Source organism: Rhinopithecus bieti, unplaced genomic scaffold (genome assembly GCF_001698545.2).
Source record: "Rhinopithecus bieti isolate Rb0 unplaced genomic scaffold, ASM169854v2 scaffold_21022, whole genome shotgun sequence".
Lineage (NCBI taxonomy): Eukaryota > Metazoa > Chordata > Mammalia > Primates > Cercopithecidae > Rhinopithecus > Rhinopithecus bieti.
In genome coordinates this window covers 190,922-205,715 of record NW_016810401.1, presented here as the reverse complement: position 1 = coordinate 205,715, position 14,794 = coordinate 190,922, and the positions used below count along the sequence as shown (strand labels likewise).

At 49.2% G+C, this 14,794-nt stretch overlaps 1 protein-coding gene across 2 annotated transcripts in view; it reads left to right on the top strand.

The window, feature by feature from the left end:
- The first annotated feature begins 10,781 nt into the window (after positions 1-10,781).
- MLF2 (myeloid leukemia factor 2) overlaps positions 10,782-14,794 on the top strand; it is a 6,175-nt gene continuing 2,162 nt past the window's right edge. Inside the window, exons 1-7 of one of the 2 annotated variants that reach the window (XM_017891824.1) lie at positions 10,782-11,529; positions 12,099-12,176; positions 12,405-12,534; positions 12,787-12,822; positions 13,700-13,753; positions 14,160-14,288; positions 14,458-14,617. In XM_017891824.1, the coding sequence (XP_017747313.1) occupies positions 12,127-12,176; positions 12,405-12,534; positions 12,787-12,822; positions 13,700-13,753; positions 14,160-14,288; positions 14,458-14,617 (559 nt within the window). In that variant the 5' untranslated portion in view covers positions 10,782-11,529; positions 12,099-12,126. The other variant, XM_017891825.1, reaches the window with a different exon arrangement.

Sequence of the window (14,794 nt, the reverse complement as noted above, 5' to 3'; positions counted from 1 at the left end):
GGGGAGGCGGAGGGAGCCGGGAATTTTGCCCAGGGAGGGGTGTCTGGGAGCAGAGGCAGCTGCAGTGGAAAATTCCAGAGAGATGGAGAGGCAGAGAATGGGAATCCTGCCCCAAAGCCCAAGGGAGTGCCTTGAGAATCTAAGAGCTTGGACACTAGGGTCCGAGGGACCCCAGGGAAAAGATCGAGGAAGCTAGAGGCCTGGATCGAATTCCTTTCCTGCGTGGATGAAGCATCCTTTAGCCTTCTCTCTCTGGTTGGACAACAAGCCAGTCTTCTGAAGTCTTGGCTTCATGAGAAAGAAGCTGGAAGTGAGACTTGGGATGAATGTGGAGTGAGTGGGATCTGAAAGCCACCCGACAGTCCTAGGGGTTAGCCTCAGAGCCTCTGGGGCCAACGGAGTTAAATGCCTGTGTTTGCTTTTCTCCATGGAACTATTTCTGAGGCTTTGTGGAGGCTTGCCTATTCCTAGAATTACCTTACTCTACAGTCCAATTGAGAATTTCTCCCACTAGTTGAATGGGGGAAACATGTGCTTCTTACACATTTTCTGAAAGTGGGAAAAAGTGACCAGGTGAGAACAAGGAAGGTCTGAGCCCCCCGGAAACGATGACTTCTGGCCTGACATTCCTAGAAATTTACCTTGATACCATGTGTGGGAAGTGTTCAATTCTGGTTATTTCCATCTCATTCTTGTTGAATTCTTCCCCCTCTCCAGTTTCCTGGATTTTTTTCAGTGTGCCTATTTCTCCTATTGGTTAAGGGGTAAGGAAGGCCTAGTTATCATTCAAGGCCTTGAAAGACAGAGACCTGAAAGTTGGGGGGGCTATCTTCACTCCTTGTTTTACTTTATCCCCTCCATTCCCAGTGACCTCATTTTCTATCCCGCATTTCCCCATTTTCCTTTGCTTTTTTTTTTTTTCAATCTAAAACTTTTCAAAATGAAAGTCAGTGGAGAGTTGAAAGGAGATGGAGTCCTAGAGGAAGACCTAAATTAGCCTGACTTCGATCATGTTTTTTTATTGTTGTTGTTTTTTTGAGATAGAGTCTCACTCTGACAAACAGGCTGGAGTGCAGTGGCACAATCTCCACTCACTACAACCTCTGCCTCCTGGGTTCAAGCAATTCTCATGCCTCAGCCTCCCAAGCAGCTGGGATTACAGTCGTGCACCACCACACCTGGATAATTTTGTATTTTTAGTAGAGATGGAGTTTCACTATGTTGGCCAAGCTGGTCTCAAACTCCTGACCTCAGGTGATCTGCCCACCTCGGCCTCCCAAAGTGCTGGGAGTTCAGGCATAAGTCATCGCACCCGGCAGGATCATGTTTGAGTGTGTTACCTCCACGAGTGTTAAGAATAAGGAGAGATCATCTTCCAAGCAACACTATGGCATATCCATCATGCGTCCCATCTCCGTGGGTACTCCTTTTCTGGAATGTCTCCCTGATTCCTCCTGACTTTGCAGACCCTTATCCATTTTTCCCATATGTTGTTCTCAACACCAAATCGCCTTCCTTGGTCTTCCACCCATACTGATGTCTCCTGTGGCATAGTATCTAGCACCACACCAGGGACAAACAAGAAAGCTCAATAAACCACGTATTTCCGAGCCCAGAGGCACCATTTTGGACTCAATCTCACAGCTCTCTCAGCCTTCTTCAAGGAGGCTGGGAAAACACAACATGCTGCCAGGATACTGGCTTCTCTCTGTCTGACTTGAGATCTTCCCAGTAACTACTGATGTCCTGGTTGGAAATCTCTTTTATGTTTTGAACATCACAACGAAAGTTTCTGTGGCTTTCCTACTTTTCTCCATGAACTTTCTCCCTAGTAAAAAAAAGAATGGGTTTCACCTTTGTACCTCTCCTTCAGATTCTTTTATTTATCTATCTATCTATCTATCTATCTATCTATCTATCTATCTATCTATCTATCTATTCTTTGAGACAGGGTCTCACTCTTTCACCCGGACTGAGCACAGTGGCAGGATCTCAGCTTGCTGCAACCTCTGCCTCCAGGGGCTCAAGTGATCCTCCCACCTCAGCCTCAGCAGCTAGGACTAGAGGCGCCCCACCACACCTGGCTATTTTTTTTTTATTTTTCATAGAGATGGGTGTTCACCATGTTGCTCAGACTGGTCTCGAACTCCTGGGCTCAAGCAATCCACCCACCTCAGCCTCCATTACAGGCGTGAGCCACCAAGTGGGCCCTTCTTCAGAATCTTTACTGGCTTTTCTTATTCCCCCTGCCCTCCTTCGTGACTGCCTTTGCTTTTTTTTTTTTTTTTTTTTGAGACAGAATCTTCCTCTGTCCCCCAGGCTGGAGTGCAGTGACGCGATCTCGGCTCACTGTAATCTCTGCCTCCCGGGTTCAAGTGATCCTCCTGCCTCAGCCTCCCGGGTAGCTGGGATTACAGGCGCCTGCCACCGTGCCCAGCTAATTTTTGTATTTTTAGTCGATAATTGGGTTTCACCATCTTGGCCAGGCCAGTCTAAAATTCCTGACTTCATGATTCACCTGCATTGGCCTCCCAAAGTGCTGGGATTACGGGTGTAAGCCACCACACCCGGCCTCGCCTTTGCTTTTATACCTAGAATAGTTTGCTATTGCCTGACCCTCCCTGTCCTGCCTTCAATTTTTCCCCCACATTCACTCTTCAACATGTCTTCATGGGCGTTCAACAAAGTCCAGAAGGAAGGCAACATTTATGGCTGCTTTCCAGCTCTGTCCAACAAAACTTTCTGTGATGATGGAAATGTTCTTTATCTGCACTTTCCAATACAGTAGCCAATAGTCATATGTGGTTACTGAACACTTGAAAATGTGGCTAGTGCAACTGAGGAACTGAATTTTTTTTTAATTTTTTTGTTTTGTTTTGTTGGTTTTTTGTTTGTTTGTTTTTGTTTTTGTAGAGATAGAGTCTTGCTCTGTCACCCAGGCTGGAGGGCTGGAGTGCAGTGCCGTGATTTCTGCTCACTGCAACCTCTGCCTCCCAAGTTCAAGCAATTCTCCTGCCTCAGCCTCCTGAGTAGCTGGGACTGCAGGCACATGCCGCCATGCCCTGCTAATTTCTTTTGTATTTTAGTAGAGACGGGGTTTCACCATGTTGCGCAGACTGGTCTCTTAACTCCTGAGCTCAGGCAATCCGCCCATCTTGGCCTCCCAAAGTGCTACGATTACAGGCATGAGCCACCGCACCTGGCCTTTTAATTACATTTATGTATTTATTTATTTTTTTGAGACAGAGTCTCACTCTATTGGCAGGCTGGAGTGCAGTGGCGCGATCTCGGCTCACTGCAACCTCCGCCTCCCGGATTCAAGCAATTCTTCTACCTCAGCTTGCCGAGTAGCTGGGACTACAGGTGCACACCACCGTGCCTGGCTAATTTTTGTATTTTTAGTAGAGACGGGGTTTCACCATGTTGGCCAGGATGGTCTTGATTTCTTGACCTCGTGATCCCCCCACCTCAGCCTCCCAAAGTGCTGGGATTACAGGCGTGAGCCGCCGCGCCTGGCCATTAATTAAATTTAAATAGCCCCATGTGGCTAGTGGGTGGCTATTTTCCCATATAGGACAGCACCACTTTAGACCACCTTGGCCCTAAACTGCCTCTTTTCTTTCTTTTTTTTTTTTTTTTTTGAGAGGGAGTCTTGCTCTGTCGCCCAGCCTGGAGTGCTGTCACGCGATCTCCACTCACTGCAAGCTCTGCCTCCTGGGTTCATACCATTCTCCTGCCTCAGCCTCCCAAGTAACTGGGACTACAGGCGCCCACCACCACACGGGGCTATTTTTTTATATTTTTTTAGTAGAGACGGGGTTTCACCATGTTTACCAGGATGGTCTCCATCTCCTGACCGCGTGATCCACCCCCCTTGGCCTCCCAAAGTGCTGGAATTACAGGCATGAGCCACCGTGCTTGGCCCAAACTGCCTCTTTTTCCACCTTTTCAACTTTCATCACCAGTAATCCTTAAGTAGAAAGTCAGGGAGCAATTCTGGCTGCTGTGTTTCAGGTAATCAGGGCCACTGTTGGCATATACTTTACCATAGGTGTGTGTTTGTTCAGAGTGTTCACGTTTTCACAGATTAAACAGACTGTGTGGCGGATCCAGGGGATCAGTAAAAATGAAAAGGCAAGGGAAAATGGGACCAGGAGTAATAGCTAAAGACTTGTTTTGCCCAGAAGGGAGGACTTAATGACCAGGAGGAGACGATGACAGTGTCCACTGAACCCTCCCAGGTGACTTCAATCTCAGAGGTCCTGTTCTCTCTTCACAGACTCCCTAAACTATTCCATGTTGTACTGCCACGGGTTTAAGTTCCACTGCCAACACACACCTCAAACACACTTTCAACTCTCTGGCACTAGCTTCGCTCCAGAGCTCCAGAGTCATGATTCCAGTTCCGTTCTGTTCAGTTCTCCCCGGATGCAACACAGCTCCTCAGACCTAATTTGTTCCCACTGATATTCCTTTGTGTTTCCTCTTTCAGTTGATGGGACTGTCCTCCACCCATTCATTCCCGCCCAGGAGTCATCCTAGACTCCACCTTTTCTTTCCCTCCTCAGATCCCTCATTCCTTGAGTGCCTCCTCTGCTGTCCTAATCCCCGCCCTGCCTCTGCTCAAAGGCTCACTCACTGACTTTAAGCTTAAGCTCCTTAGGGTTTTCAATCATGATTTAAGAATTTTTTTTTTTTTTTTTTACATCTTCAGCACCTATTTCCATACCTGGAATATTGTAGAAGCTCAGAAGTGTTTCCTGAAACGCATAAACTGCCTTTCTGCCTAAAATATAAACAGACTATTATAATTTTCCCTACAGGACAAATTCTAGAAGCGAATGCGGCCCTTCAAGGTCTGGTTCCTTTTAACATCTGTAGCCTTACCTCACACCACTACTTCCTCAAAGTTTTGCTTCAGCAATTTTTTTTTTTTTTCTGAGACGGAGTGTCGCCCTGTTGCCCAGGCTGGAGTGCAATAGTGCCATCTCAGCTCACTGCAACCTCACCTTTAGTAGAGACGGGGCTTCACCATGTTGGCCAGGCTGGTCTGAAACTCCTGACCTCATGATCCGCCTGTCTTTACCTCCCAAAGTGCTGGGATTATAGGCATGCGCCACCATGCCTGGCTAATTTTGTATTTTTAGTAGAGATGGGGTTTCTCCATGTTGGCCAGGCTGGTCTCGAACTCCTGACCTCAGGTGATCCACTTGCCTCAGCTTCCCAAAGTGCTGGGATTACAGGCGTGAGTCACCGTGCCTGGTCAGGATGTCTTCTTGAAATGATTAAATAATAATTTGAAACTCCGGTGCTAATGCCAACTAGTAATATTAGCATATCTACCCAAGACAGTCTAATATCCAATATCTTACAGTCAGACTAGGTATGGAAGGAAGTCCCTCATTCCTGTTGTCCACATCTCCTCCTACCTTAGGTGGCTAGCTTCAAGAGATAAGTATCCAGGTCAGTTATCCTGGATAGCCACACAGTCAGGAGTTTCCAACCAGTCACTGCTTTAACATATTCTCAAACCACTATTTGTACATATTCAGTACAGTACTTAGCAGTGTAAGCAGTGCCCAGGCCAGAAATCCTGGAATCATCCTTGACTCCTCTCTCTCACATTGCATCCATCCGTCAGCAAATTCTGCTAGCTCCATCTTCAAAATACATCCAGAATACGACCGACCCCTTCTCATTGCCTCTACTCCTAACCTGCTTTAAGCCACCATCAGGTCTCATCTGGATTATGGCTACAGCATGCTAATAGGGCTTTCTGTTTCTGCTGTTACCCTCCCCCAACAGTCTGTCCTCCATACAACAGCCAGAGTGATCCTTTCCTAGGTTTTACAAAGGCTTAGAAAGTCCCACATGATCTGGCTTCCTTCTTCCTCGGTGATCTCACCACTGCTCTTTCCTTCTTTCACAAGAGTCTAGGCACACTGGCTTCTTGCTGTTCCTTGACCACACTAAGCATACTTCTGCCTTCCTGCATACTTTAGGGCCTTTGCGCTTGCTACCCTTTTTTGTTATTTATTTATTTATTTATTTATTTATTTATTTATTTATTTTGAGACAGAATCTTGCTCTGTCGCCCAGGCTGGAGTGCAGTGGCTCAATCTCGGCTCACTGCAAGCTCCGCCTCCCAAGTTCACGCCATTCTCCTGCCTCAGCCTCCTGAGTAGCTGGGACTACAGGTGCCTGCCACTGCACCTGGCTGTTTTTTGTATTTTTAGTAGAGACCGGGTTTCACCGTGTTAGCCAGGATGGTCTCGGTCTCCTAACTTCGTGATCCGCCCGCCTTGGCCTCCCAAAGTGCTGAGAATACAGGCATGAGCCACCGTACCCAGCCTTTTTGTTGTTTATTTTTTGAGACAGAGTCTCGCTCTGTCGCCCAGGCTGGAGTGCAGTGGCGTGATCTCAGCTCACTACAATCTCCACCTCCTGGATTCAAGTGATTTTCCTGCCTCAGCCTCCTGAGTAGCTGGGATTACAGGTGCACACCACCACACCCAGCTAATTTGTATATTTTTTAGCAGAGACAGGGTTTCACCCTGTTGGCCAGGCTAGTCTGGAACTCCTGGACTCAAGTGATCCACCCACCTCGGCCTCCCAAAGTGCTGGGATTACAGGCATGAGCCACTGCACCCGGCCTGCACTTGCTACTTCTGCCCAGAATGCACTCATCCTAGCTGCTTCTCTCACCTTGTTCAGGTCTCTGCTTAAATGTCACCTCATCAGTGAGGACTTCCCTAGTCACCTATATCAAAAGCAACCACTGCCTGCCTCCCAGCTTGCCTGCCTGTCCTCTATCCCCATTCTACCTTGCTTTATTTTTCTATCATTACCGTATCTCCAGAACCATGAACAGTACTTGACAGAGTAGGCATTCAGTACATATTTGTTGAATGAATGTGGCTATATATATATATATAAGCTGAAAAACTGACTTTTAAAAAAATGCTCTAAGTCACTTTTCTATCTCACTGAGTTGGCATCCCCTCTCTCTACCTGGGGGCACCTTAGCGCTGTTTTTTAGAGTTTATCTCCCTCCCCCAACACAAATGCACATCACATCCACACACACTCAGCCACACCCACTCATGCTGCTCAGGCAAAAAAACTCAGTCTCCCTTCATTCCTTCATCACTCCTCCAGCCTCCTTCCACTCTCATCTCCAACAGTCCTGGGATTGCTCCAGAGACATGACCTCACATCTGAAGAGAGGACCCCCTTTTCTGGCCCAGCTGTACCCTCTCAAGGACTTCATGACTTTGGCTCCATCAGATACAACAGTGAACGTAGGAACTTTGTTTCTCTTCCTTGCCAACAATCCTTATCTGCCTTATATTGAGCCTCACCCCTGGAAGGGCCTGCTCTGCCTTCTACATCTTACCTATGGGACACTGCTCACCACAGTTCACTGGACAGAAAGGAAAGAAAAGAGAAAAGAAAAAGGAAAGGAAAGCGAGTGAAAGAAAGAAAGAAAGGAAGGAAGAAAGGAAGGAAGGGCGGGAGGGCCAGGTGCGGTAGCTCACGCCTGTAATCCCAACACTTTGGGAGGCCAAGGCAGGCGGATCACCTGAAGTCAGGAGTTCGAGACCAGCCTGACCAACATGGAGAAAACCTATCTCTACTAAAAATACAAAATTAGCCAGGCGTGGTGGCACGTGCCTGTAGTCCCAGCTAGTCGGGAGGCTGAGGCGGGGGAATCACTTGAACCCAACCTGGGAGGCGGAGGTTGCAGTGCGCTGAGATCATGCCATTGCACTCCAGCCTGGGCAACAAGAGCAAAACTTTTTTCAAAAAAAAAAGAAAAAAGAAAAAAGAAAAAAGGAAGGAAAGTAGGAGAGAAAGAAAGAGAGACAGAGAAAGAAAGAGAAAGGAAAGAAAGAAAGAAAAAGAAAGAAAGAAAGAAAGAAAGAAAGAAAGAAAGAAAGAAAGAAAGAAAGAAAGAAAGAAAGAAAGAAAGAAAGAAAGAAAGGAAAAGAAAGAAAGAGAGAGAAAGAGGGGAGGGAGGGAAAAGAGAAGAGGGAGGGAGGAAGGGAGAGAGGAAGAGAGTGAAGGAGAGGAGAGGAAAGGAAATGAAGGAGAGGGAGAGACCAGGAGAAGGAAGACAGACACAAACTCTGGTTACTGGCAGAATTACATCCCTTTAATTCCTGGAGTAGACAACTGCCTATATGGTATGTCTCCAACAACTCTGAAAATGGGCTCTTGCATTTCCTCTTTCATCCTCACCTGTTCAACAGTTTTTTTCTCTTTCTTTTTCTTTTTTAGAGACACGGCCTTGCTCTGTCGCCCAGGCTGGAGTGCAGTGGTGTAATTATGGCTCAAGCAATCCTCCTACCGCAGCCTTCCAAGTAGCTGGGACTACAGGCACACAGCGCCACACCTGGCTAATTTTCTTTACTGAAGAAACAAGGTCTCACTATGTTGTCCAGGCTGCTCTCCAAATCCAGGGCTCAAACAAGACTGCTGCCTTGGCTTCCCAAAGTGTTGGAACTACAGGTGTGAGTCACTGTGCCTGGCCAACAATTTCCTTTTTTCTTTTCTTTTTTTTTAATTGAGACAGAGCCTTGCTCTGTTGCCCAGGCTGGAGTGCAGTGGCAAGATCTCAGCTCTTTGCAACCTCTGCTGCTGTGTTCAAGCGATTCCCGTGCCTCAGCCTCCCAAGTAGCTGGGAGTACAGGCATGCACCACCATGCCCAGCTAATTTTTTGGTATTTTTAGTAGAGATGGGGTTTCACCATGTTGGCCAGGCTAGTCATGAACTCCTGACCGCAAGTGATCCATCCACCTCAGCTTCCGAAAATGTTGGGATTACAGGCATGAGCCACCATGCCTGGCCAGCAGATTCTTAAGTTTTGGAAGGAAGAAGAGAAAGGGCTCTAGGCACCTAAAGGCAGCAGGTAAAGGACAGCAGGTGGCTGGGCGCGGTGGTTCGTGTCTGTAATCCCAGCACTTTGGGAGACCAAGGTTGGGCAGATCACTTGAGCTCAGGAGTTTGAGACCAGCCTGGGCAACATGATGAAACTCCCCATCTCTACAATTTAATTTAAAAAAAAAAAGGATAACAGGTAACCAAAAAAGAAAAAGGTGGCTACAAGATTGTATGCCTTCAATTGGCGGAGACTGTGTCTTATACTTTTGTATGTATGCTTAATACAACGTACCTAGGATAGTGGCAGTCCTCATTAAACATTTGTTTTTTATTTTTATTTTTTTTTTTTTTGGAACAAAGTCTCGTTCTATCCCCCAGGCTGTAGTCCAATGGTGTGATCTCGTCTCACTGCAACCTCCACCTCCCAGGATCAAGTGATTCTCCTGCCTCAGCCTACTTGTGGGATTACAGGCACTTGCTACCACGCCCGGCTAATTTCTGTTTTTGTTGTAGTTGTTGTTTTGAGACGAAGTCTCACTCTGTCGCCTAGGCTGGAGTGCAGTGGCGCAATCTTGGCTCACTGCAACCTCCATCTCCTGGGTTCAAGTGATTCTCCTGCCTCAGCCTCCTGAGTAGCTGGGATTACAGACATGTGCCACCATGCCCAGCTAATTTTTGTATTTTTAGTAGAGACTGGATTTCACCTTGTTGGTCAGGCTGGTCTCGAACTCCTGACCTCGTAATCTGCCCGCCTTGGCCTCCCAAAATGCTGGGATTACAGGCGTGAGCCACCGTGCCAGGCCTTAAACATTTGTTGATTGGCTGGACAATAAAGAACTTGCTTTAGAAGGAGGACAAAAAAAAAAGGAATGGATAGGATATCTTTAGTTAAGTTTCAGCCACAGAACCTTTACTGGGACAACTCTCGATCACATGTCAAACTGCTTTCATTTGGGGCAAGAGGATAAGGGGAAGTTGCATGGTGGGATGTGCAGAGAGAGAGCATCTGGAAGATAAAAGATTTTACTAAGTATCTTCCCCAGAAATAGCAATGAAAAACAAATTTACTTTTATTCTGTCTCTGTTTTCCTCTGACTTGCCAGTCTGCCAGCTTGTATCTTAACTATCTGTCTCTGCCCCCTGTCTCTATTATTGTTTTTTCCTCTTTAATAATGATCAAGTCCAAAGAAACCTGAGAAGCCTGTTCCTAGCACCTTTTCCTGAGTTACCAGGAACCCCCTTTTTCTCCCCCAGGGAATTATTGGGAACAAGTCTTTCTCATTGGGTCAGACTCCACACAGCACTAATATGGCTAAAAGCCAGAGTAAAGAACCAGGGAAAGCTGGAGTTTGGATGAGTCTGGTTAAAGTCCATCCTAGACAGTCCAAATGCCCTGACCACAAAGGGGAGGGCCCTTCTCTCCAGCAGAGCCAGATTTTATGCAAGACATTTAGTATGTCAAAGTATCAGTCTCTGGCCTTGGAGGCAGGTCTCCTGGGCCCCGTTTTAGCTTCTCCCCTGGGTGATCCAGGTTAACTGAGCTCTCCACTCCTTTCTTCCCCCAAACTTTAGACCTTTTACCTAAGAAAGCAGCAAGAAAGGTCAGTGCAGGACTGGCAGCTCTTGAGGACGCAAGAATTAGAGTAAAAGGAAGGGGAGAGTGGCATTAAACTAATAGATTTCAGAACTGTAGCCTTTCCCCAGTCCAACCCTTCACAGATGGGTAATGGGGGAGGGCTCCAGGTCCCTCTCCAACGCCAGTTCTCAAGGGCCTCGGGTTCCAGCCTGGCCGAGGAGCGCCATCTGGCGGCCAACCCCCCAACCTGGATTCTCTGCCCCATCCGACTTTCTGAAGCCCGAACTAGATCAGGGCTGGAGAGTGTCACCTCCTCCTCTGCGTCACTCCGGGGACTCCGCCCTGCCAGGAACGCTCCTCCTCAAGCGGGGACAGGCCCAAGCGCCTCCCCGGCAGGAAAACTGCCCATCCTCCCTCCAGGGTAGACTGCTTCTCCAGTAGAGTCTGCTTAAAGCTCCCCCCAGGGATCCGCCCCGCCTCGTCGCCCACATAGAGCCCGCCTCTCCCCGAGGGGCATCTGCCCCTCGTCCTCCAGTTTCCCCTGGAGGAGGGAGAGGGAACGTGCTGCACAGCGCCCCCAAGTTCAACCCCCAACTCGGTCCCTCCCGAAGAATGGATTCCTCTTCTCCTTCTCCCCAGCGTTATGGGAGCCTCTTCCACGCCACAGAACCCAAATCCCAAATCCAGGTTACTAATGAGCTCCCCTTCCTCGTGGCCAGGTGAACCCTCTCGACCTCAGGCTCCGCTTGCCTGAGCTTGGCCCACGGCCCCGCCGCCCTGGGACTCGGCCCCAGCCTTCTCACCACCCACGCCAGTGGGCGGGGCTCCCACGGCCCGGCCCCGGGTGGGCGGGCCCATCGTGACGTCACTTCCGCCCAGGCCTGGCCTAGGTTCGAGTTCCGTGGGCCGAGGGCGGGTACGGAGGTGGCAGCGGTGGGAGGAGGCGGCGTGGAAGGCCGAGGAGCTCGAGCCCGGACCAATCCCCGCGTTCTGGGCCGCGACCCTGACCCTGCAGCGCACCGGGAAGCGAAACCGGCCGGATGGGCCGCTGAGCCCGAATCGGGCACTGGTGAGGCTCGGACAGAGCGGGCAGCCCTGAACGGGAGCGGGCCCGCGGGGCTGCAGGGTCTGGGAGCCCGGGATGCGGGCTAGGGAGACAAGAGGCTCAGGCCTACCTCTCCGGCTCACCCGGCGGGGAGGCGGGAGCTGGAGGAGCCGCAGACAGGCGCGGGGATCTTAGTGAGGCCCACCTTGGGGAGGCCTGAGTGTAAGGAGGGGGCGGGGTGGCTGGGGTCATTAATGGGGCGGAGGACCGGCACTTGGGATTTTCATCTAGAACGGTGGCGGCGGGGGAGGAGGGGAGAGTATGCTACCGGCCAAAGCTTTGGGAAGAGGATGGCTCTGAGTGGGGGAGGGAAAAACCGAGAGGCTTGGAAAATTTTTCCGTGGCCCTAATTGAGAGGTTTGAAGAGCCCTTACCTCCGTAGAGGGTTGTGTGGAACACTGGAGTAGGGTCTCCCTGGAGTTTAGGGGTCAGTTACAGCATTTGGAAAGGACAGTGCTCTGAGAGTCCTTACACTGAGTGGGTGTGCAAAACCCTGGCCACCTCCAAGTATCTGAGCTTCCACATGTTTCCAGTGTGGAGCCCCCTGGAGCTGAGATCAGGATGTTCCGCTTCCTGAGGGATGTGGAGCCTGAGGATCCCATGTTCCTGATGTGAGTATTCCCTCCCCCTCAAGCTTCCCACTCCAGGTCTCTCAGCAGTTCGGGCAGACATCGGGGTTCCCATTGCTGGGAATGGTTGGAACTGGCTGGATACGCAGCTCCTACCTAGCAGGAAGTAGGCATCGGTGCCACTGTTGCTCTGTGCATATTTTTTGCAGGGTGGTGGAGGGATTAACAGTTTGGCGCTTCTGCCATCCATACTATGTGCTCACTCCACAGGGATCCCTTTGCTATTCACCGTCAGCATATGAGCCGTATGTTGTCAGGTGGCTTTGGATATAGCCCCTTCCTCAGCATCACAGATGGCAACATGCCAGGGACCAGGCCTGCCAGCCGCAGGATGCAGCAGGTAATGGTGCTGTGACACACCTGAGACCCAAAGAAAGGTTGGAGGTTGGTTAGGAAAGCACTTTAGTTTTCTTGCACTACAGCCAATTGAGCAAGTGAAGTGCTCTAGGAATGTGGGAAGGGGTCAGGAAAAAGGGCTTTGTGACTCCCTTTTGAGAGAATGGAAAAAAAAAATTGAGGCCATGGGCCTGGTTTGGGATTGTAAAGAGATAGGATGTGGTCTGTAATTTCTGTTCCTCATGTGTTCCTGTAGGCTGGAGCTGTCTCCCCTTTTGGGATGCTGGGAATGGTGAGTCTTTATCTCCCCGTGTCCTTCCATCTCAGACACGCTCTCTACCCTTAGGTATTATTCCCCAGTGTGCCTTTTAGGAATAGTTTCATGGGTAACCCCAGAATCTTCTCTTTTTATGGCATTCACAAACCTCTGAGCCTGTTGGGTACTAGGAGCCCTGTGGGTTAAAGGTGTTATTAACTCTCGTTGGGAGGCCGAGACGGGTCATCACTTGTGGTCAGGAGTTTTGAGACCAGACTGGCCAACATGGTGAAACCCCTTCTCTACGAAAAATACCAAAAAAAGCCAGGCATGGTGGCACACACCTGTAGTCCCAGCTATTCTTAAACCCAGGAAGCAGAGGTTGCAGTGAGCTGAGACTGCGCCGGTGCACTCCAGCCTGGGCAACAGAGCCAGACTCCATCTCAAAAAAAAAAAGAAAAGACGTTATTAACTCTTGTACTCCTAGAAGTTCATACTCATTAGGAAAATGTAATTGTCTAGCAAAATTTGTTCTTTGGAGGAGGGAGGCGCAGTTAAAGGGCCAACTAGAGATGATTTTTTGGTAGGTTTTAACAATTTCATGCCTTATCTCTTTAGAGTTTAGAATCCATTAACTTTGGCTTGCTTCCTAAAGATGGGGGGAATATAGCAGGCAGGAGGAGAAGGAAAATTGGATCAGGGCAGTCATAGAGATTGAGGAAGGGGTCAGCAGTTTACAGGAAGAGAAACATGAGTATTCTGGTTACGTTAATAGAGGATGAGAAAGAGAACTTGCTAGATGTGAAGAAGAGAAAGGAAGTGTGCAGCCACGTGGGTTGTGGGTTCCTAAACAGGATCAACTCTGAACACTGACTTTGCTTTCCTGACTCTGTTTTCCATCTGTTTCCTCCAGTCGGGTGGTTTCATGGACATGTTTGGGATGATGAATGACATGATTGGAAACATGGTGAGACTTGCCCCATACCCTTCCCCGGCCTTGCTCTCAGTGATGGCTGACAACACCTTGAATCTTCTAAGGCAAGAGGGAGACAGTATGCTAGTGAAGGGTAAAGTACTGGATACAGTAATTGAACCAGAGAGCCTTGGGACCCTGTATTGCTGTCATGCCTGCCTGAAGCAGCCAGCAGCAGCACTCTTATGTAGCATACAATTAAGGCTGTGTCTCTTCAGATCCTTCTTGCTCGTGGTTGGACTTAGAGGAATTTGGGAGGGTAATGATGAGGCCTGATGTTTTTTCAGTTCTTGGATTTTGTGAGACAGATACAGGCTAGGACAGGCAGCTGAAGGGTGAAATCTCTTCACCAGGGGGGATGCCTCCCCATTCAGCCCTCCCCTACCTACCCTGTCCTCAGGAACACATGACAGCTGGAGGCAATTGCCAGACCTTCTCATCTTCCACTGTCATCTCCTACTCCAATACGGGTGATGGCGCCCCCAAGGTTTACCAAGAGACATCAGAGATGCGCTCAGCACCAGGCGGGGTGAGTAGGGGAGCCCTCCTGTCCCAGAGAAGGGGGGATTGAGTGGCACCCCCAGAAACCCTGGCTGCTTTTTTCTGGATTGGGTTGTGTGTGGTGTGTGTCTCCTGAGATGGTATAGCCAGGGCTTTGGAAGGGGCGGCTGAGTGTGCCATGTTCTGCCTCATCCCAGATCCGGGAGACACGGAGGACTGTTCGGGATTCAGACAGTGGACTGGAGCAGATGTCCATCGGGCATCACATCCGGGACAGGGCCCACATCCTCCAGCGCTCCCGAAACCATCGCACGGGGGACCAGGAGGAGCGGCAGGACTATATCAACCTGGATGAGAGTGAGCCTTTCCTCCCACTTCCTGGCCAGCAGCCCCTAGCACAGTTCCTGTGGGCTAGGAGACATCCCTAACTCATAGACACTTCTGGGCAAAGCTCTGGATCAGCCCCATATATATATATATATTTTTTTTTTTTCTTTTTTTTTTTTTTTTTTTTTTGAGACGGGGTCTCCCTTT